The following is a 23,661-nucleotide window of genomic DNA, read 5'->3' as shown; positions in this document are numbered from 1 at the left end:
GTGTATGAGTGTGTGTGTGTATATGAGTGTGTGTGTGTGTATGAGTGTGTGTGTGTATATGAGTGTGTGTGTGTGCATGTGTGTGCGTGTGTGTGTATATGTGTGTGTGTGTATGAGTGAGTGCGCGCGTGTGTGTGTGTGTATATGAGTATGCGTGTGTGAGCGAATGTGTGTGTGTATATATGGGTGAGTGTGTGTGTATGAGAGAGTGTGCATGTGTGAGTGTGTATGTGTATATGAGTGAGTGTGTGTGTGTGTATATGAGTGTGTGTGTGCGTGTATATGAGTGAGTGGGTGTGTATGAGTGTGTGTGTGTATGAGTGTGTGTGTGTGTATGAGTGTGTGTGTATATGAGTGTGTGTGTGCATGTGTGTGCGTGTGTGTATATATGTGTGTGTGTGTATGAGTGAGTGTGTGTGTGTATATGAGTATGTGTGTGTGAGCGAGTGTGTGTGTGTGTGAGTGTATATATGGGTGAGTGTGTGTATGAGAGAGTGTGCATGTGTGAGTGTGTATGTGTGTGTGTGTATATGTGTGTGTGTGTATGAGTGTGAGTGAGTGTGTGTGTGTATATGAGTGTGTGTGTATATGAGTGAGTGAGTGTGTGTGGGTATATGAGTGAGTGAGTGTGTGTGTGTATATGAGTGTGTGTGTGTGTGAGTGTGTGTGTGTGTGTGTGTGTGTGTATATGAGTGAGTGTGTGTGTGTGTGTGTGTATATGAGTGTGTGTGTGTATGTATATGAGTGTGTGTGTATATGTGTGTGTGAGTGTGTTTTAAATTTCCCTTCATATCCCTGATGGGACAGAGCAAGTGGCCTGGCTCAGGCCCGGTGTCTCTGTGCCGAGGGTGTGTATACCTGAAGATTCTGCCTTGTAAATGAACCCTCCACTTTTTTTCCCAACAGGGAGTGGTTGAGGAGAGCAGCACAGAGCCATTTAAGGGAAAGCTTAAGCATGTGAGAACATGTACAGGTTGTGAACTGGAGGGGGACCAATATCCTGGGGAGCAGATTTGCTGGTGCTACAAGGGAGGGTTTAAACTAGATTGGCAGGGGGGTGGGATCCTCAACAGCAGGGAAGCAGGAAAAACCTGTTGGATTAAATTGCATCTATTTCAATGCAAGAGGGCTGACAGGTAAGGCTGATGAACTCAGGGCATGAATAGATACATGGGACTGGGATATTATAGCCATAACTGAAACATTGCTAAGGGACGGACAGGACCGGTAGCTTAATGTTCCAGGGTGCAGGTGCTTTAGGCGGGACAGAGGTGGAGGAAAGAGAGAAGGGGGAGTTGCATTTTTGATTAAGGGGAGCATCACGGCAATAGTCAGAGATGAATAGTCAGGTCAATCCACCGAACCAGCACGTCTTTCAGACTGTGGGAGGAAACCGGAGCACCCGGAGGAAACCCACGCAGACACGGGGAGAACGTGCAGACTCCGCACAGACAGTGACCCCAGTTGGGAATCGAACCCAGGTCCCTGGCACTGTGAGGCAGCAGTGCTAACCACTGTGCCACCATGCCGCCAGCACTGCTGCATCACAATGTCAGGGACCCGGGTTCAATTCCGGCTTCGGGTCACTGTCTGTGTGGAGTTTGCACATTCTCCCCGTGTCTGTGCGGGTTTTCTCCGGGTGCTCTGGTTTCCTCCCACACTCCAAAGATGTGCTGGTTAGGTTGATTGGCCATGCTAAATTGCCCCTTAGCGTCAAGGAGACTAGCAGGGTAAATATGTGGGGTTATGGGGAGAGGGCCTGGGTGGAATTGTTGGTGCAGTGTCAGTGGGCTGAATGGCCTCTTTCTGCACTGAAGGGATTCTGTGATTCTATGAATAGGAGGATGTGTTGCTGGAGCGAGCTGAAGTAGAGTGAGTGAAGGCTTCGAGGAGTATAAACATAGACGCAAGTGGGTCGAATGGCCTGTTTCTGTGCTGAAAGTTCGATGCCAGTTCAAATGCACTGACACACTATTCAGTGAATGTCATATCACAGCCAACTCTGTCCTGCACCTTCCCAGTGTCCACCCAATGAACTATTTCCAACAGGGCTTGTTGGATAATGCGTAGATGCATGAAATCCTCACTATTCCCTCACTCAGTATGTTAGGGACACTGAGACTGATTGCTGCACTGCTGTAGCCACCTAACGTGAATTCAGCATGGAGCGATCGACATCACTGTGTTGTTTGAAGAAAGTCCCTCATAAAGGTTTATGTGGACGAAATACTGCATTAGCAAGTCGGGTCAAAATTACCCCATTGACTTGGCTGCAATTGTTTTTGCTGCACTCACTGAGAGACTGATTTCTCGCAGTATAAATAAATAATAGCAGGCAATGAAACATTACAGGAAAACAGATGTGCATTTGGATGAGGTGGCAAGTTGTAAACTTTGTGCATTCATTCCAAAGCCGTGTCGTGTTTGATTTAAAAGAACCGAATAATTTTGCTCACTGGTTTCTCTTCCTCTTCCTGAACTTTCTTTTCACTTCTTAATATTTTTCTCGCTTCAAAATATTCCAGTCGTTTGACTTCTCTATCGAAGTAAGCTTCAATGTTAGATTTCTGGAAGAAATACAAGTCTTTATTGAGTGGGGATTGGTTGGCTTGAGAGAGCCTTTCAAAGCAGTCGATGCTTCGTTCCTGATGCATTATCAATCGAGTCAAGACTAGTTGTGAGCAAGACAAATAGGCTTTTATTAGCAAGAACTTGGAGCCATCCCTGTCGGAGATCTGGTCTGAACTGAAGGCTAGGGGGAGGAGCCACCACCTTTATACCCGGACCAGGGGGAGGAGTTTTGGGCGGAACCGACAGGGATGTGCCACATATACAGGTAATAATAAATACTAACTAACAGTGGTTAACCACCACAGATAACAGTGGTTTACCACAATTTCTCTGCAATCTGTTCTGGTGAAAGATGCATCAGAAAACAACCTGGTTCACGGCTCTTACCTGAACTGAGAAGCTGTGCTCACCACAACAGGACAGCTTCTCAGAAAGAAAACTCCATCTTCTTAACGTGTCACCAGAGGTCACAGGGAGTGGAGCAGACAACAGATTAAAAAATGCCCTTTCGCTCCTTTTTTTTCAGAGATCCCAGACAAAGTTTCAATTTATTTTTAACAACCTAATGATTCCTTCACCAGAGACAGTTCAGATTATTCCAGTCCAGTCCCATCAATTTACAGCAGCAAGAGGCTGAATAAAAGTCTAACTTCTTAGCCAGAAATGACAGTGCATACCTTACTGCTAAATGCATTGGGAAGTCTGTACAAAGCCACTCTCCCAGAAAGCATTGGCTCCTCACGGGTTACAGATCGATATTTCTTGAACAGTACAGCACAGGAAACAGGCCCTTCGGCCCTCTTGATACTCCTCTCTTACCCAACTCTTATACCTTACATGTGAACCAAGGCGAGGCTCGGAGAACGGCATTCTCCTCTGGCCTTGGGTGGGATCGTATGAATCCTGGGCGGATTCCGCCCATCTTGTCAGCTTGGATCTTGTTTGATTGAGCCCAAGGTGGGATGTATGGCCTGTTTTGTCAGCTTGGATCTGTTTTGAAATGAATTTTTGATTGGGAATAAAGTACCAAAAGGTACACAAACAAAAGCATACCTAGCGCTGTGAAGGAGTGCTGTACAGTCAGAGATAGCTGAGGAGGTTGTGGAGGGATTGATGGTGATCTTTCAGGAATTACTGGAGGCAGGGAGGGTACCAGAGGACTGGAAAGTAGCGAATGTAACACCGCTGTTTAAGAAGGGAGGGAGGCAGCAGATGGGAAATTATAGGCCGGTTAAACTGACTTTGGTCATTGGCAAGATTTTAGAGTCCATTATTAAAGATGAGATCTCAGAGTACTTGGAAGTGCATGATAAAATAGGACTGAGTCAGCACGACTTTGTCAAGGGGAAGTCATGTCTGACAAATCAGTTCGAGTTCTTTGAGGTGATAGCAAGGAAGTTAGATAAAGGAAAACAAGTGGACATGATTTATTTAGATTTCCAGAAGGCCTTTGACAAGGCGCCGCATAGGAAACTGTTAAATAAGTTAAGAGCCCATGGTGTTAAGGGTAAGATCATGGCATGGATTGAGGATTGGCTGACTGGCAGAAGGCAGAGAGTGGGGATAAAGGGGTCTTTTTCAGGATGGCAGCCAGTGACTAGTGGTGTGCCTCAGGGGTCAGTGCTGGGACCACAACTTTCCACAATATACATTAACAATTTGGAGGAAGGAACTGAAGGCACTGTTGCTAAGTTTGCAGATGATACAAAGATATGTAGAGGGACAGGTAGTATTGAGGAAGCAGGGGGGCTGCAGAAGGACTTGGACAGGTTAGGAGAGTGGGCAAAGAAGTGGCAGATGGAATACAATGTGGAAAAGTGTGAGGTTATACTTTGGAAGGAGGAATGGAGGCAGAGACTATTCTCTAAATGGGAAAATGCTTAGGAAATCAGAAACACAAAGAGACTTGGGAGTCATTGTTCAAGACTCTCTTAAGGTGGTGCATGTTCAGTCGGCACTTAGGATGCAATGCAATGTTAACATTCATGTCGAGAGGGCTAGAATACAAGAGCAGGGATGCACTTCTGAGGCTGTATAAGGCTCTGATCAGATCCCATTTGGAATATTGTGAGCAGTTTTGGGCCCCATATCTAAAGAAGAATGTACTAGCCTTGGAAAGGGTCCAGAGGAGGTTCACAAGAATGATCCCTGGGATGAAGAGCTTGTTGTATGAGGAACGGTTGAGGACTCTGGGTCTGTACTTGTTGGAGTTTAGAAGGATGAGGGGGGATCCTATTGAAACTTACAGGATACTGCGAGGCCTGGATAGAGTGGACGTGGAGAGGATGTTTCCACTAGTAGGAAAAACTAGAACCAGAGGGCAGAACTTCAGGCTAAAGGGATGATCCTTTAAAACAGAGATGAGGAGGAATTTCTTCAGCCAGAGAGTGGTGAATCTGTGGAACTCTTTGCCGCAGAGGGCTGTGGAGGCCAGGTCATTGAGTGTCTTTAAGACAGAGATAGATAGGTTCTTGATTAATATGGGGATCAGGGGTTATGGAGAAAAGGCAGGAGAATGGAGATGAGAAAAAAAATTCAGCCATGATTGAATGGCGGTGCAGATTCGATGGGCCGAGTGGCCTAATTCTGCTCCTATGTCTTACGGTCTTATGGTCTTATAGATACCATCATTCAGATGAGATGTTAAACTGAGGCCTGTCTGTCCTCTCAAGGTGGATGCTAATAATCACATGGAACGATTTCAAAAAACAGAGAAGTTCTCCCCAGTGTTCTGGCCAATATTCCTGCCTTGATCAACAGACTGTCTGCTCATTATCACACTGCTGTCTGTGGGAGTTTGCTGTACACAAACTACAACAATTATGTTTATCCTTTCACTGGTGTAGGCATCACTGTTTGGGCAGCATTTATTGCCCATCCCTAGATGCCCTTGAGAAGGTGGTGGTGAGCTGCCTTCTTGAGCTGCTGCAGTCCCTGCGGTGTAGGTACACGCACAGTGCTGTTAGGGAGGGAGTTCGAGGATTTTGATAGTGATATATTTCCAAGCCGGGATGGTGAGTGGCTTGGAGGGGAACCTCCAGGTGGTGGTGTTCTCAGGTATCTGCTGCCTTTATACTTCTCAATGGTACAGGCTGTGGATTTGGAAGGTGCTGTTGAAGATGCCTTGGTGAGTTACTGCAGTGCATCTTGTAGACGGTACGTACCCTCTGCTGCCCCTGTGTGTCGCTGGTGGAGGGAGTGGGCGTTGAAGGTAGTGGATGGGCTGCCAATCAAGTGGCCAGCTTTGTCCTGGGTGTAGCTGAGTATCTCAAGCGCTTTTAGAGCTGCACTCATCCAGGCAAATGGAGAGAATTCCATCACACTCCTGACTTGTGCCTTGTTACTCACTACAGAATTCCCAGCCTTTGACTTGCCGTTGTAGCCACAGTATTTATATGGCGGGTCCAATTCAGTTTCTGGTCAATGGTAACCCCCAGGATGTTGAGAGTGGGGAAATCAGCGACGGTAATGCCATTGAATGTCAAAGGGCAATGGTTTAAATCTCTCTTGTTGGAGACAGTCATTGCCTGGCACTTGTCAGGTATGAATGTTACCTGCCAGGTATTTGCCCAGGTCATTCTGCACATGGTCACCGACTGCTTCAGTGACTGCAATCAAAATGCATTTCATTGGCTGCAAAGCATTTTTGGAAAACGGCTGAGATTGTGAAAGGTGCTATGTAAATGCAACTCTTTTATGTGACTAACAATCTTTAGTTCACTTGGTTGCCGATGAAAGTCAGTGAAGCATGTTGCACACTCGTGCCTTTACAGTGAGAGGGTTGGATCTGTGTAACAAGCTGTTTCAGTTCCACGCAGCCCGACCTTAACCCCCCCTTTCGTTCAACTCAAACCAGGCAGGTCGAACGAGCAATGCTTCAGGAGACAGATCTGCAGGAACTTGTATTTTTATTAAAATTCCACAATAAGATCCTTTTACTCACCTCCTGCGTTAATGGATGCCGCAAAGCCCAAGGCACCTCCAGAATGTGCAGCGTACCAAAGTCATCAGATACAGCCAGTAAGTGTTGTCTTGCTGGTGAAAAACAGATTAGGTTGGTGACAATGCAAACATTCCAACTGTTTACTTTGCATTACTATAACCTGAGAACAATTGAATTGTATAAATATAATCTTACACTGGTTTATAAATTAAAGCATTGAGTTTTCTGTCGATTCCAGATCCTGATCAACAGTCTAAACACAGGACAAAGCTTTTCTAAGATCACAATACTCTCAGGATACATGGCTCTCAGTTGCGGGCTATTAGAAAATTATCAATACTGTGCCCTCAATTAATCATCCATTCACCACAGAATGATACAGCGCAGAAGGAGGCCATTCGGCCCATCATGCCCATGCTGGCTCTTTGAAAGAACTATCTCATTGGCACCACTACCTCGTTCTTTGAACATCAGCAACAACTTGTATTTAGCATGTTTAATGTGGTAAAAGCACACAGCGGGGCTAATAGATCAACGATGACACTGGGCCACGTCGAAGCTATCAGGGTGGATGGTGAATGAGGTTGGTTTAAGAAGGAGGGAGAGGTTTAGGGAGGGAATTTCAGAAATTGGGGCTCAGGCAGAGAAGACATCGCTGCCAATGGCAGAGTGATTAAAATCAGGAATGTGCAAAAGGGCAGAATTAGAGATGTGTAGAGATCTTGTCGGGTTGCGGGACTGGAGGAGGTTAGAAAGATAGGGAGGAATGTCAGGGCTGGAGGAGGCTACTGAAGTAGGGTGGATTGTAGGAGGCCGGAGGAGGTTGCAGAGATAGGAAGGGGTGTAGGGGCTGGAGGAGGTTACAGAGATAAGGAGGGGTGTAGGTGCTGGAGGAGGTTACAGAGATAGGGAGGGGTGTAGGGGCTGAAGGAGGCTATTGAGATAAGGAGGGGTGTAGGTGCTGGAGGAGGTTACAGAGATAGGGAGGGGTATAGGGGCTGGAGATGGTTACAGGGATAGGGAGGTGTGTTGGTGCTGGAGGAGGTTACAGAGATAGGGAGGGGTGTAGGGGCTGGAGGTGGTTACAGAGATAGGAAGGGGTGTAGGGGCTGGAGGAGGTTACAGAGATAAGGAGGGGTGTAGGTGCTGGAGGAGGTTACAGAGATAGGGAGGGGTGTAGGGGCTGAAGGAGGCTATTGAGATAAGGAGGGGTGTAGGTGCTGGAGGAGGTTACAGAGATAGGGAGGGGTATAGGGGCTGGAGATGGTTACAGGGATAGGGAGGTGTGTTGGTGCTGGAGGAGGTTACAGAGATAGGGAGGGGTGTAGGGGCTGAAGATGGTTACAGAGATAGGGAGGTGTGTAGGGGCTGGAGGAGGTTACAGAGATAGGGAGGTGTGTTGGTGCTGGAGGAGGTTACAGAAATAGGGAGGGGTGTAGGGGGTGGAGGAGGTTACAGAGATAGGGAGAGGTGTAAGGGCTGGAGGAGGTTACAGAGATAGGGAGAGGTGTGGGTGCTGGAGGAGGTTACAGAGATAGGGAGAGGTGTAGGGGCTGGAGGAGGTTACAGAGGTAGGGAGAGGTGTAGGGGCTGGAGGAGGTTACAGAGGTAGGGAGAGGTGTAGGGGCTGGAGGAGGTTACAGAGGTAGGGAGAGGTGTAGGGGCTGGAGGAGGTTACAGAGATAGGGAGAGGTGTAGGGGCTGGAGGAGGTTACAGAGGTAGGGAGAGGTGTAGGGGCTGGAGGAGGTTACAGAGATAGGGAGAGGTGTAGGGGCTGGAGGAGGTTACAGAGATGGAGGGGTATAGGGGCTGGAGGAGGTTACAGAGATAGGGAAAGGTGTAGGGGCTGGAGGAGGTTACAGAGGTAGGGAGAGGTGTAGGGGCTGGAGGAGGTTACAGAGGTAGGGAGAGGTGTGGGTGCTGGAGGAGGTTACAGAGATAGGGAGAGGTGTAGGGGCTGGAGGAGGTTACAGAGGTAGGGAGAGGTGTAGGGGCTGGAGGAGGTTACAGAGGTAGGGAGAGGTGTAGGGGCTGGAGGAGGTTACAGAGATAGGGAGAGGTGTAGGGGCTGGAGGAGGTTACAGAGGTAGGGAGAGGTGTAGGGGCTGGAGGAGGTTACAGAGATAGGGAGGAGAGGGGCTGTGGAGGTTACAGAGGTAGGGAGAGGTGTAGGGGCTGGAGGAGGTTACAGAGGTAGGGAGAGGTGTAGGGGCTGGAGGAGGTTACAGAGGTAGGGAGAGGTGTAGGGGCTGGAGGAGGTTACAGAGATAGGGAGAGGTGTAGGGGCTGGAGGAGGTTACAGAGATAGGGAGAGGTGTAGGGGCTGGAGGAGGTTACAGAGATGGAGGGGTGTAGGGGCTGGAGGAGATTACAGAGATAGGGTGGAGAGGGGCTGTGGAGGGATTTTAAAATAAATATGAAAATTTTACAATTGAGGGATTGGTTAACTGGGAGCCAATTTGATTTGATTTATTATTGTCACATATATTGGGCAGTGAGCACAGGGAGTGATGGGTATGCTGGAATTTCTGTAATTTACAACGTGGACAGCAGAAATGTTAATGACCTCACATTTCTGGAGGGTTTCCTTTCCCTATAGCTCTGTGATTTATTTCCTTTTTTCAAATATTTATCCAATTCCTGTTTGAAAGTTCCTGCTGAATCTGCTTCCAGCACTCTTTCAGACAGGGCATTCCAGGACAGAACAACTGGTGCAAGAAATATTTCAGCATGACATAGAAACTCACTGCACAGAAAGAGGCTATTCAGCCCCGCTTTCAGATGCTGGCATTTTGGAAGAGGTCACCAATGACCTCTCTCCATCATCAGGTCAGGCGGAGTTTCTTTATGAGGCTCAATGTCCTATTTTCTAACGCTCCTGTGAAGGGCTTTGGGATATTTGATTACATTAACAAAAAACAAAGAACAGTACAGCACAGGGACAGGCCCTTCGGCCCTCTAAGCCTGCACCGATCATGATGCCTAAACTAAAACCGTATGCACTTACAGAGTCCGTATTCTTCCATTCCCATCCTATTCATGTATTCGTCTAAATGCCCCTTAAATGCCGCTATCGTACCTGCTCCCACCACCTCCCTGGGCAGCCCGTTCCAGACACTCACCACCCTCTGTGTAAAAAACGTGCCTCGCACATCTCCTCTAAACTTTTCCCCACACACTTTAAACCTATGTCCCCTCGTACTTGACTTTTCTACCCTAGGAAAGAGCATCTGACTATCCACTCTGTCTAAGCCACTCATAATCTTGTAAACCTCTATCAGGTCACCCCCTCAACATCCGTCATCCCAGTGAGAACAAACCGAGTTTCTCCAACCTCTCCTCATAGCTAATATCCTCCAGACCAGGCAACATCCTAGTAAACCTCTTCTGTACCCTCTCCAAAGCATCCACATCTTTCTGGTAGTGTGGCGACCAGAATTGTACACAATATTCTCAATGAGGCCTAACTAAGTTTCTGTGCAGCTGCAACATGACCTGCCAATTTTTATATTCAATGCCCCGACCGATGAAGGCAAGCATGCCGTATGCCTTCTTGACTTCCTTATCCACCTGCGCTGCCACTTTCAGTGATTGGTGGACATGTACGCCCAGATCTCTCTGCCTGTCAATACACCTACCATTTACTGTATAATTACTACATGCACTGGACTTTCCATTATGCATTACCTCACAATTGCCCGGATTAAACTCCGTCTGCCATTCCTCTGCCCAAGTCTCCAATCGGTCTATCTTGTGCTGTATCTTCTAACAATCCACTTCACTAATCCACCGATTTAGTGTCATCTGTGAACTTACTAATCAGACCAGCTACATTTTCCTCCAAATCATTTATATGTACTATGAACAATGAAAGTCCCAGAACTGATCCCTGTGGAACACTGCTAGTCACAGCCTTCCATTCAGAGAAGCACCTCTCTACAGCGACCCTCTGTCTTCTATGGCCAAGCCAGTGCTGTACTCATCTTGCCAGCTGATCCCGTGTGACTTCACCTTTTGTACCAGTCTACCATGAGGGACCTTGTCAAAGGTTTTACTGAAGTCCATGTAGACAGCATCCACTGCCTTTCCCTCATCTATCATCTTCGTCATTTCCCTGAAAAACTCGATCAAGTTAGTAAGGCTCGACCTCCCCTTCACAAAACCATGCTGTCTATCACTAATAAGTCAATTTGTTTCCAAATGTGAGTAAGTTAAAGGCGCTATATAAAGATAATTTGTTTTTACATTACATCCAGACACATTCTTGACAAAATGATACCTACCTGAGATAATCCAGGGTTTGATGCAACTTACTGAGACAGAGGTGATATTCTGTGTCTGTGAGGGTTCGTGCGTTTTTTCAAGTAAATCCCAAATATCAATGTTCCCATCTTCTTTTCCGATGATAATGACGCCGGGTCTGGTGAGGGACCAGTGACCAGTTAGGCAGCGTTTTGTTGCACAGGCTGACTGTAGGAGAGGTCCAAGCTGAACATGCAATCGGAAAGCAAACCATGTTATATTCACAATAAACTCAATCATTAGCTGTCAGATTAGACTTGAGGCGGTTTACTGATAGACCAGCCACTGTTGTTCTATTTGTTACTCATAAAGACATGGACGATGGTCGGCTGCTCAGACACTTTGCAATGTTTTTGTCACCCTTGGTTCAAGCATTCCAATGGTTTCCTGGCTAATATCCCACCTCCCACCCTTTGTAAATGTGAACACATCCAAAACGCTGCTGCCTGCATCCCAACCAAGTCCTGTTTACCGGCAATGCCTTGCACTCACTGACCTCTTGGTTCCATCCCTGCCTTAAAACTAAAATATTATTCCTTGTGTTTAACTCCCTCCCAGGTTCTGGAAGCTCTCCCAGATCTCAAAGAACTCTGTGCTCTTAAAATTCATCCCCGAATTCCTTTGCTTCCAACACGTGGTGACACAGTGGCACAATGGTTAGCACTGCTGCCTCACAGCAGTAGGGACCTGGGTTCGATTCCCAGCTTGGGTCACTGCCTGTGTGGAGTTTGCACATTCTCCCTGTGTCTGCGTGGGTTTCCTCCGGGTGCTCTGGTTTCCTCCCACATTCTGAAAGACGTGCTGGTTAGGTGCATGCACCATGCTAAATTCTCCCTCAGTGTACCTGAACAGGCGCCGGAGTGTGGTGACTAGGGGGTTTTCACAGTAACTTCATTGCAGTGTTAATGTAAGCCTACTTGTGACACTAATAAATAAAATAAGGCTGGCTGAGCTTTCAGATGTATTGACCCTGTCTTGTGTCAAATTTTACTTATCCTGTTAAGTAGCTGGAGTTAGAACATAGAACATAGAACATTACAGCGCAGAACAGGCCCTTCGGCCCACGATGTTGCACCGACCAGTTAAAAAAAAAACTGTGACCCTCCAACCTAAACCAATTTCTTTTCGTCCATGAACCTATCTACGGATCTCTTAAACGCCCCCAAACTAGGCGCATTTACTACTGATGCTGGCAGGGCATTCCAATCCCTCACCACCCTCTGGGTAAAGAACCTACCCCTGACATCGGTTCTATAACTACCCCCCCTCAATTTAAAGCCATGCCCCCTCGTGCTGGATTTCTCCATCAGAGGAAAAAGGCTATCACTATCCACCCTATCTAAACCTCTAATCATCTTATATGTTTCAATAAGATCCCCTCTTAGCCGCCGCCTTTCCAGCGAAAACAATCCCAAATCCCTCAGCCTCTCCTCATAGGATCTCCCCTCCATACCAGGCAACATCCTGGTAAACCTCCTCTGCACCCTCTCCAAAGCCTCCACATCCTTCCTGTAATGTGGGGACCAGAACTGCACACAGTACTCCAAGTGCGGCCGCACCAGAGTTGTGTACAGTTGCAACATAACGCTACGACTCCTAAATTCAATCCCCCTACCAATAAACGCCAAGACACCATATGCCTTCTTAACAACCTTATCTACTTGATTCCCAACTTTCAGGGATCTATGCACACATACACCTAGATCCCTCTACTCCTCCACACTATTCAAAGTCCTCCCGTTAGCCCTATACTCAACACATCTGTTATTCCTACCAAAGTGAATTACCTCACACTTCTCCGCATTAAACTCCATCCGCCACCTCTCGGCCCAACTTTGCAACCTGTCTAAGTCTTCCTGCAAACTACGACACCCTTCCTCACTGTCTACCACACCACCGACTTTGGTGTCATCAGCAAATTTGCTAATCCACCCAACTATACCCTCATCCAGATCATTAATAAATATTACAAACAGCAGTGGCCCCAAAACAGATCCCTGAGGTACACCACTTGTAACCGCACTCCATGATGAATATTTACTATCAACCACCACCCTCTGTTTCCTATCCGCTAGCCAATTCCTGATCCAATTTCCTAGATCACCCCCAATCCCATACATCTGCATTTTCTGCAGAAGCCTACCATGGTGAACCTTATCAAACGCCTTACTAAAATCCATATATACCACGTCCACTGCCTTGCCCCCATCCACCTCCTTGGTCACTTTCTCAAAAAACTCAATAAGGTTAGTAAGGCACGACCTACCTGCCACAAAACCATGCTGACTATCACCTATCAATTCATTACTCTCCAAATAACTATAAATCCTATCCCTTATAATTTTTTCCAACATCTTGCCGACAACAGAAGTGAGACTCACCGGTCTATAATTCCCGGGGAAGTCTCTGTTCCCCTTCTTAAACAATGGGACAACATTCGCTAACCTCCAATCTTCTGGTACTATACCAGAGGCCAACGACGACCTGAAGATCAGAGCCAGAGGCTCTGCAATCACTTCTCTTGCCTCCCAGAGAATCCTTGGATAAATCCCATCCGGACCAGGGGATTTATCTATTTTCAGACCCTCCAGAATATCCTGCACATCCTCCTTATCAACTGTAATACTGTCTATTCTACTCCCTTGCAACCCAGTGTCCTCCTCAGCTATATTCATGTCCCCTTGCGTGAACACCGAAGAGAAATATTGGTTCAATGCTTCACCAATCTCCTCCGGTTCCACACATAACTTCCCTCTGCCATCTATAACTGGCCCTAAACTTGCCCTAACCAACCTTCTGTTCTTGACATACCTATAGAACGCCTTAGGATTCTCTTTAACCCTATCCGCCAAAGTCTTCTCATGTCCCCTTTTAGCCCTTCTAAGCTCGCTCTTCAACTCCCTCTTAGCCAATCTAAAGCTTTCTAGTGCACTACCCGAGTGCTCACGTCTCATCCGAACATAAGCCTCCTTTTTCTTTTTAACCAACAAAGAAACTTTTTTGGTGCACCACGGTTCCCTAGCCCTACCAATTCCTCCTTGCCTGACAGGGACATAGCTATCACAGACTCGCAGTAGCTGCTCCTTGAAAAAACTCCACATGTCGGACGTTCCCAGTCCCTGTAATCTCCTAGTCCAACCTATGTTTCCTAATTCTCTCCTAATAGCCTCATAATTACCCTTCCCCCAGCTAAAACCACTGGCCCGAGGTTCATGCCTATCCCTTTCCATCACTAAGGTGAACGTAACCGAATTGTGGTCACTATCACCAAAATGCACACCAACTTCCAAGTCTAGCACCTGGTCTGGCTCATTTCCCAGCACCAGATCCAATATAGCCTCACCTCTAGTTGGCCTGTCTACATACTGAGTCAAAAAACCTTCCTGCACGCTTTGAACAAAAACTGACCCCTCTAACGAGCTAGAGCTATAACAATTCCAGTCAATATTAGTCAAGTTAAAATCCCCCATAACAATTGCCCTATTACTTTCACTCCTAAGCAGGATTGACTCCGCAATCCTTTCCTCAACCTCTCTAGAACTTTTAGGAGGTCTATAAAAGACTCCCAACAGGGTGACCTCTCCTCTCCTATTTCTAATCTCCGCCCATACTACCTCAACAGATAAGTCCTCATCAAACCTCCTCTCTGACACTGTGATACAATCTCTGACCAATAATGCTACCCCTCCCCCTCTTCTACCTCCTTCCCTACTTCGACTAAAACATTTGAACCCCGGGACCTGCAGCATCCATTCCTGCCCCTGCTCTATCCATGTCTCTGAAATAGCCACAACATCGAAGTCCCAGGTACTGATCCACGCTGCAAGTTCACCCACTTTATTGCGAATACTCCTGGCATTGAAGTATACACATTTCAAACCCTGCTCCACCCCACCTCTGCAATGCCGTGCATTGCAGTCCCCATCCATGCATCCCTCACTTTCAGCCCCACTACTCAGGATCCCTCCCCCCCCCCGAATCAGTTTAAACCTCCCTGCATGGCCTTAGCAAATTTACCCCCCAGGATATTGGTCCCCTTCTGATTAAGGTGTAGACCATCCTTCTCATAGAGGTCACACCTTCCCCAGTACGAGCCCCAATTGCTTAAGTACCTGAACCCCTCCCTCCTGCACCATCCCCTCAGCCATGAATTCAAACCTTCCCTCTCCCTATTCCTCTCTAAACTATCCCGTGGTACAGGCAAGAGTCCAGAGATAACCACTCTGTCAGTCTTGGCCTTTAGTTTCCACCCCAACTCCATAAATCCCTGCCTAATATCCCCTTCCCCTATCCTCCCTATGTCGTGTGTCCCCACATGTACAATAACTTGTGGTTTATCTCCCTCCCCCCTAAGAGTCCTGAATACCCTGTCAGACACATCCCGGACCCCAGCCCCTGGTAGGCAACACACCAACCCTGAGTCCCTACCTTTAGTTCCGACCCTCCTATCTGTCCCCTTAATTGTGGAGTCCCCAATCACAAGGCCCAGTCTTTTACAGCCCCTAACCACCTGAGCTTTCTCACTCGGCTCACCCCCAGAGATCTGCTCTCTATGCTCAGTTGATTCCTCCTCAACTGTAGCCTCCAGCACCGAAAACCTATTAGTTGTTAGACCACATTCGAGGTGATGAATTGCTATAGCTAATATCTGTTATAACAAACTGGCTTGTCTCTGGAAAAGAAAAGGAGTGACCTAATAAAGGTCTTAAACATCAAGAAAGGATTTGATAGGGTCAACGTAGTGAAGGGTTACCTTTTGTGGTAGGGATAAAAAAAATATAGAAGTCATAAACATAAGATAATCCACTAATGTATCCAATAGGGTTTTCAGGAGAAATTTCTTCACCAGAGAATGGTGAGAATGTGGAACTCGTGTGGAAGAGGTAAACATTTAAGGGGAAGTGGATTAAATACATGAGGGAGAAAGTGATAAGGGAATTGGATGACAGGATGAGATGGAGAGTGCTGGGAGGAGGCTCCTGTCGAGGGTTGTGTGAATTCATCTAAGTTGCTCATGTATTGAATTCAATGTGCCTCCCTGCACACACGGACTGGACTGCAGCAGTTCAAGAAGGCAGCTCACCACCACCTTCTCGAGGGCAACTAGGGAAGGTCAATAAGTGCTGACTTAACCAGCGACACCCAGTGAAAGAATAAAGAAAAAAATCAAATTAAACTATTGAAATTAGGGCAAGGAGACAGGTTCAGAATAGTGAAAGGCAAGGTAGTGACTGGTAACAGCAAGACCCAACAAGATACCAAGGGCGGCACGATGGCACAGTGGATAACACTGCTGCCTCACAGCTCCAGGGACCCGGGTTCGATTCCCGGCTTGGTTCACTGTCTGTGTGGAGTTTGCACGTTCTCCCCGTGTCTGCGTGGGTTTCCTCCAGGAGCTCCAGTTTCCTCCCAAAGTCTAAAGATGTGTGGGTTAGGTGGATTGGCCATGCTAAATTGCCACTTAGTGTCAGGGGGACTAGCTCGGGTAAATACATGGGGATAGGACCTGGGTGGGATTGTGGTCGGTGCAGACCAAATGGGCTGAATGGCCTCCTTCTGCAACTACTTGAACAGACCTCTGAACAATGGGAGAGGTCTTACAGCCTAGCTCAGCCCAAAATCGTAAAATCCCGCTTGAGGTCAACGACCCTTCCCATTGTCCGCCCCTCACCCGCTCCGGTTTTGTGGTGGGCGGGACGGTAACATTCTGGCGAATGCTTCCTTGAAGCCATGTAACGTCCAAAAGATTCCCAAGCCATGCACCAGCCGATCCCTTTAAATCATCGTGAATGCACAGCTACATAAAACATTTAATGGGGCCACACGCCTAAATAAATCACCTCTGTACACCAATAAAGTAATTTGCGGGAACATTGCTTGTGGGTCAGGTTGTAGCAGTTTAATGTTTTTGGACAATGGGTGGATTGTCTGATCAGGGGGAAATGTCCCTCCTTTTTCTCTGAATGGAAGAGTTCAGACAGAACAATTGTTCTTCCTCATCCACAACCAAACTCAACTCACCCATTGGAAATTTGAATTGCAGCCGGGTGAGTTTCTATTTGTAACCCAGATTATCATAGAATCCCTACAGTGCAGAGGGAGGCCATTCGGCCCATCGAGTCTGCACTGACCATAATCCCACCCAGGCCCTATCCCCGTAACCCCAGATATTTACTCTGCTAACCCCCTGATACTAGAGTCCATTTAGCATGGCCAATCAACCTAACACGCACATTCTTTTGGAGTGTGTGAGGAAACCGGAGCACCCGGAGGAAACCCACGCAGACACGGGGAGAATGTGCAAACTCCACACAGACAGTCATCCGAGGCTGGAATTGAACCCAGGTCCCTGGTGCTGTGAGGCAACAGTGTTTGTGGATATAAAGTGTTATAGTTATATAAAATTATAGTTTGTGCTACTTTGCAGAATCTATGGCCAGCGTAATCCGCAACGATCTGGAAGAAGGTGTAACTGGGGTGATCAGTAAGTTTGCGGACGACACAAAAATGGCTGGACTTGCAGATAGTGAGGAACATTGTCAGAGGCTACAGAAGGTTATAGATAGGCTGGAAATTTGGGCAAAGAGATGGCAGATGGAGTTCAATCCAGATAAATGCGAAGTGATGCATTTTGGTAGAACTAACGTAGGGGGGAGCTATACGATAAATGGCAGAACCATAAAGGGTGTAGATACACAGAGGGACCTGGGTGTGCAAGTCCACAGATTCTTGAAGGTGACATCACAGGTGGAGAAGGTAGTGAATAAGGCATATGGCATGCTTGCCTTTATAGGACGGGGCATAGAGTATAAAAGTTGGGGTCTGATGTTGCAGTTGTATAGAACTTTGGTTCGGCCGCATTTGGAATACTCCGCCCAGTTCTGGTCGCCACACTACCAGAAGGACATGGAGGCTTTAGAGAGAGTGCAGAGGAGGTTTACCCGGATGTTGCCTGGTATGGAAGGACTTAGTTATGAGGAGAGATTGGGTAAACTGGGGTTGTTTTCACTGGAAAGACGGAGGATGAGGGGTGACCTAATAGAGGTGTATAAAATTATGAAAGGCATAGATAGGTGAATGGTGGGAAGCTTTTTCCCAGGTCGGTGGTGACGTTCACGAGGGGTCATAGGTTCAAGGTGAGGGGTGGGGGGGGGGGGAGGTTTAACACGGATATCAGAGGGACGTATTTTACACAGAGGGTGGTGGGGGCCTGGAATGCGCTGCCAGGCAAGGTGGTGGAGGCGGACACACTGGGAGCGTTTAAGACTTATCTAGATAGCCACATGAACGGAGTGGGAGTGGAGGGATACAAAAGAATGGTCTAGTTTGGACCAGGGACCGGCGCGGACTTGGAGGGCCGAAGGGCCTGTTCCTGTGCTGTATTGTTCTTTGTTCTTTGTTAACCCTTGTTTAATTTTCTGCATTCTTTGAGGGGATTAGGGGAATGTCTGACCTTGCTAAGGGCTACTCGCTGACCTTGCTCAGGGGTCACTCTCTGACCTTACTCAGGGGTCACTCTCTGACCTTACTCAGGAGTCACTCTCTGACCTTACTCAGGAGTAACTCTCTGACCTTGCTCAAGGGTCACTCTGACCTAGCTCAGGGGTCATTCTCTGATTTTGCTCCAGGGTCACTGTCTGACCTTGCTGAGGGGTCATTCTCTGACCTTGCTCAGGGCTCTCTCTCTGACCTTGCTCAGGGGTCACTCTCTGACCTTGCTCAGGGTTCAATCTCTGACCTTGCTCAGGTGTCACTCTCTGACCTTGCTCAGAGGTCACTCTCTGACCTTGTTCAGGGGTCACTCTCTGACCTTGTTCAGGGGTCACTTTCTGACCTTGCTTAGGGGTCACTCTCTGACCTTGCTCAGGGGTCACTCTCTGACCTTGCTCAGGGGTGACGCTCTGACCTTGCTCAGGGATCGCACTCTGACCTTGCTCAGGGATCGCATTCTGACCTTGCTCAGGGATCGCACTCTGACCTTGCTCCGGGGTCACTCACTGACCTTGCTCCGGGGTCACTCTCTGACCTTGTTCAGGGGTCACTCTCTGACCTTGCTGAGAGGTCATTCTCTGACCTTGCTCAGGGATCACTCTCTGACCTTGCTCAGGGGTCACTCTCTGACTTTGCTCAAGGGTCACTCTCTGACTTTGCTCAGGGGTCACTCTCTGACCTTGCTCAGGGGTCACTCTCTGACCTTGCTCAGAGGTCACTCTCTGACCTTGCTCAGGGGTCACTCTCTGACCTTGCTCAGTGGTCACTCTCTGATCTTGCTCAGAGGTCACTCTCTGAGCTTGCTTAGGAACCACTCTCTGACCTTCCTCAGGGATCGCATTCTGACCTTGCTCAGGGATCGCACTCTGACCTTGCTCAGGGTTCAATCTCTGACCTTGCTCAGGGGTCACTCTCTGACCTTGCTCAGGGATCGCACTCTGACCTTGCTCTGGGGTCACTCTCTGACCTTGCTGAGAGGTCAGTCTCTGACCTTGCTCAGGGGTCACTCTCTGACCTTGCTCAGCAGTCACTCTAACTTGCTCAGCGGTCACTCTGACCTTGCTCAGTGGTCACTCTCTGACCTCCTCAGGGGTCACTCTTTGACCTTGTTCAGGGATCACTCTTTGACCTTGTTCAGGGGTCACTCTCTGACCTTGTTCAGGGGTCATCCTGCCTATGTGGCTCAGGCTTGTGATGTCTACTCTACCATATGTTTAGGCACACAAGCAATGGAAATATATTCTCCCACTGGATTTGTTTGGTGTTACCCACAGAGGTTAGTATTTGTTAAATAGGAATAACAGGAATAAGAGGAGGCCGTTACGCCTCTCCCGCCTCTTACACCATTCCTTTAGACCCGGGGATGAAATGTATCATCGCTTTATTTATCCACATTTGCTTTGTTAGCCTGAATACCCTTTGGCTCACAGGACTCTGTACGTGTCATATTTAGAATTCCCAATTAACCCCTCCCGCACCCACCAACCTCAGCAGCTGTTTTGAGGGGGAGAGTTCCAGATTGCCTCACAATTTTGTGACGTGCTTCCTGACATCAGCGTTGGACGGCCTGGCTCGAACCTGAAGATTCTTCCCCTCGTTCAGGACTCCTCCATCCAGGGGAAATAGTTTCTCTCTCCTCCGCCCCATTGGCTGCTGGGATATCTCAATGATATCACCTGAAGATAAACTCCTCAATTTGAGGAGATCACAGTGAAGCTCAGCCTATCAGCATCGCTGATCTGAAAGATTTTGATGTCGCAGGGGTTAGATGGTCAGCTGGAAGTGGGGACTCACACCATGGTTGATAAGAAAGGAAAGGCTGGTGAAGACCTCTGGCTTTTGTTTGTTTTGTCAAGATTGGGTTTTCCCAATATCTCTGCAGCGTTGCTACTCTTCACCATCGTGACCCTGCTCACGACCTTTCCGGCTCAGAGCTCATCATGAGCTTGTGCCCACAAGAGTTTGAATTGGGAGTTAATCTCAGCCATTATCAGGTTTCAGAGGGGCAGAGCGTGGAGACCTTCATCTGCTGGGTTAGTGTTTGGATCAGACTCAGGTCCCAGTGATGAAAGAGAGGTTTTGCAGCTCTGAGTGGTACCGCAAGCACCAAAACTCAATCTGGTTTTAATTCTGTTCCTGTGAAGCTGTGATTTAGCTCAGCTCTGTGAACAAAACCCTCGAGGACTCCAAACGGCGACAGGAAATCACAAGACCGAGATTGGAACTCCACAAAAACCAACAGGATGTGGAATTTCTTCCAGCGTTCAACACTTTGGTGAAAAACACCTTAACATCATTTAAATAAAGTCCAGTTTTAAAAATACAAAGAACCATCAACAGTTTCGTAATATGCAGGAAAATGGAGTCACAGCACAGAAGGAGGCCAATTGAGTAGCACAGTGGTTAGCACTGCTGCCTCACAGCGCCGGGGACCCGGGTTCGATTCCTGGCTTGGGTCACTGTCTGTGTGGAGTCTGCACGTTCTCCCCATGTCTGCGTGGGTTTCTTCCGGGTGCTCCGGTTTCCTCCCACATTCTCAAAGACGTGCTGGTTAGGTGCATTGACCCGAACAGGCGCCGGACTGTGGCGACTAGGGGAATTTCACAGTGACTTCATTGCAGCGTTAATGTAAGCCTTACTTGTGACTAATAAATAAACTTTACCTTTACTTTACTTTACAATTACTCCAAACTATTTGTGTCCATTCTCACCTTTTCCCATCCCCTCTCTTTAACTGTAACCTTGAATTTTATTTATTTTTAGATAATTATCCAATTTCCTTTTTGAAAGCCATGGTTGACCCCCCCCCCCCCCCCCCCCACCCTCCCCCCGCGCCCCAGGCCCTCGAGCAGTGAACTCCAGATCCTAACCTCTCGCTGGGTGTAAATCTTTCTCCTCGTGTTTCCATCACTTCTTTTGCCAATTACCTTCAATCTGTGCTCTCTAATTCCTGATCCTTTCACCAATGGGAACAGTTTCTCTCTATCGACTCTGTCCGACTCCCACATGATGTTGAACATCTCGGTCAAATCTCCTCTCAGCCTTCCCTTCCCCAAGGAGAACAGTCCCAATTTCTCCCCGCTCTATCACTGAGCTTTACTCAATGGGATTATCTGTTACAATACTTTTTCTAATTTCCATCAATTTTACATCAGTTCACCGATTCAATCAAAAGACAAGGTGGGGGTGGCTTTTCTCTCTGGGTATTGTTTATGAGTACAATACAGCATTAAACTATATGGAGCTGAAACTGTGTGAGTGTGTGTGTGAGAGTCTGTGTGAGAGTCTGTGTGAGTCTGTGTGAGAGTCTGTGTGAGTATGTGTGAGTGAGTGTGTGTGTGTGAGAGAGTCTGTGTGAGTGAGTGTGTGTGAGAGAGAGTCTGTGTGTGTGTGAGTATGTGAGTGTATGTGTGTGTGTGTGAGAGAGTGTATCGTGTGTGTGTGTTTGTGTGTGAGATTGTGTGTGTGTGTGTGTATTGTGAGTGTGTGTGTGTGTGTGTGTTCATGTGTGTGTTTGTGTGTGTTGTGTGTGTGTGTGAGGGAGTGTATCCTGTGTGTGTGTTTGCGTGAGTGTGTGTGGGTGAGTGTGTGTGTGTGTGTGTGTGTGAGAGTCTATATGAATCTGTGTGAGAGTTTGTGAGAGTCTGTGTGAGTCTGTCTGTGTGTGAGTGTGTGTGTGTGTGTGAGTGCATGTGTGTGTGTGTGTACGTGTGTGTGTGTGTATGTGTCTGTATGTGTGTGTGTGAGTGTGTGTGTGTGTGAGTGTGTGTCTGAGTGTGTGTGTGTGTGTGTGAGTGTGAGTGAATGAAGATACTTGGGTGACTGTTAGAGGGGGTAAGAAGCAGTCAGTGCAGCGATCCCCTGTGGCTGTTCCTCTGTATAACAAGTATACTGTTTTGGATACTGTTGGGAGTTTTCTATAGACCTCTGAAAAGTTCCAGAGATGTAGAGGAAAGGATTGCAAAGATGATTCTGTATAGGAGCGAAAGTAACAGGGTAGTTGTTATGGGGGACTTTAACTTTACAAATATTGACTGGAAAAGCTATAGTTCGAGTACTTTAGATGGGTCAGTTTTTGTCCAATGTGTGCAGGAGGGTTTCCTGACACAGTATGTAGATAGGTCAACAAGAGGCGAGGCCACATTGGATTTGGTACTGGGTAATGAACCAGACCAGGTGTTAGATTTGGAGGTAGGTGAGCACTTTGGTGATAGTGACCACAATTCGGTTACGTTTACTTTAGCGGTGGAAAAGGATAGGCATATACCGCAGGGCAAGAGTTATAGCTGGGGGAAAGGAAATTATGATGCGATTAGGCGAGATTTAGGATGCATAGGATGTGGAAGGAAACTGCAGGGGATGGGCACAATTGAAATGTGGAGCTTGTTCAAGGAACAGCTCCTGCGTGTCCTTGATAAGTATGTACCTGTCAGGCAGGGAGGAAGTGGTCGAGCGAGGGAACCGTGCTTTACTAAAGAAGTTGAATCCCTTGTGAAGAGGAAGAAGGAGACTTATGTAAAGATGAGACGTGAAGGCTCAGTTAGGGTGCTTGAGAGTTACAAGTTAGCCAGGAAGGACCTAAAGAGAGAGCTAGGAAGAGCCAGGAGGGGACATAAGAAGTCTTTGGCAGGTAGGATCAAGGAAAACCCTAAAGCTTTCTATAGATATGTCAGGAATAAAAGAATGACTAGGGTAAGATTAGGGCCAGTCAAGGACAGTTGTGCGTGGAGTCCGAAGAGAAAGGAGAGGTGCTAAATGAATATTTTTCGTCAGTATTCACTCAGGAAAAAGACAATGTTGTCGAGGAGAATACTGAGACACAGGCTATTGGACTAGATGGGATTGAGGTTCATAAGGAGGAGGTGTTAGCAATCCTGGAAAGTGTGAAAATAGTTAAGTCCCCTGGGCTGGATGGGATTTATCCTAGGATTGGTGAGGCCACAGCTGGAATACTGTGTGCAGTTTTGGTCCCCTTATTTGTGGAAGGATATATTGGCCTTGGAGGGAGTGCAGAGAAGGTTCACCAGGTTGATACCAGAGATGAGGGGTGTTGACTATGAGGAGAGACTGAGCAGATTGGGTTTGTATTCGTTGGAATTTAGAAGGCTGAGGGGGGATCTTATAGAGACCTATAAGATAATGAAGGGGCTGGATAGGGTAGAGATGGAGAGATTCTTCCCACTTAGAAAGGAAGCTAGAACTAGAGGGCACAGCCTCAAAATAAAGGGGGGTCAGTTTAGGACAGAGTTGAGGAGGAACTTCTTCTCTCAGAGGGTGGTGAATCTCTGGAATTCTCTGCCCACTGAAGTGGTGGAGGCTACCTCGTTGGATATGTTTAAATCACGGATAGATG

At 47.5% G+C, this 23,661-nt stretch overlaps 1 protein-coding gene across 1 annotated transcript in view; it reads right to left on the bottom strand.

Annotated features, from left to right (window-relative positions):
• Positions 1–23,661, bottom strand: part of dnai3 (dynein axonemal intermediate chain 3) — a 94,668-nt gene that overhangs the window by 1,404 nt on the left and 69,603 nt on the right. Inside the window, exons 19-21 of the mRNA XM_078219227.1 lie at positions 10,799–11,003; positions 6,515–6,606; positions 2,457–2,567 (exon numbers count right to left, since the gene is read on the bottom strand). Coding sequence (XP_078075353.1) covers positions 2,457–2,567; positions 6,515–6,606; positions 10,799–11,003 — 408 coding nt within the window. The remainder of the gene's footprint in view (positions 1–2,456; positions 2,568–6,514; positions 6,607–10,798; positions 11,004–23,661) is intronic.

The sequence above is a fragment of the Mustelus asterias genome, chromosome 8, assembly GCF_964213995.1.
Source record: "Mustelus asterias chromosome 8, sMusAst1.hap1.1, whole genome shotgun sequence".
Classification (NCBI taxonomy): Eukaryota; Metazoa; Chordata; class Chondrichthyes; order Carcharhiniformes; family Triakidae; genus Mustelus; species Mustelus asterias.
The sequence above is the reverse complement of the archived record's forward strand: the minus strand, read 5'-3'. Positions and strand labels throughout refer to the sequence as shown.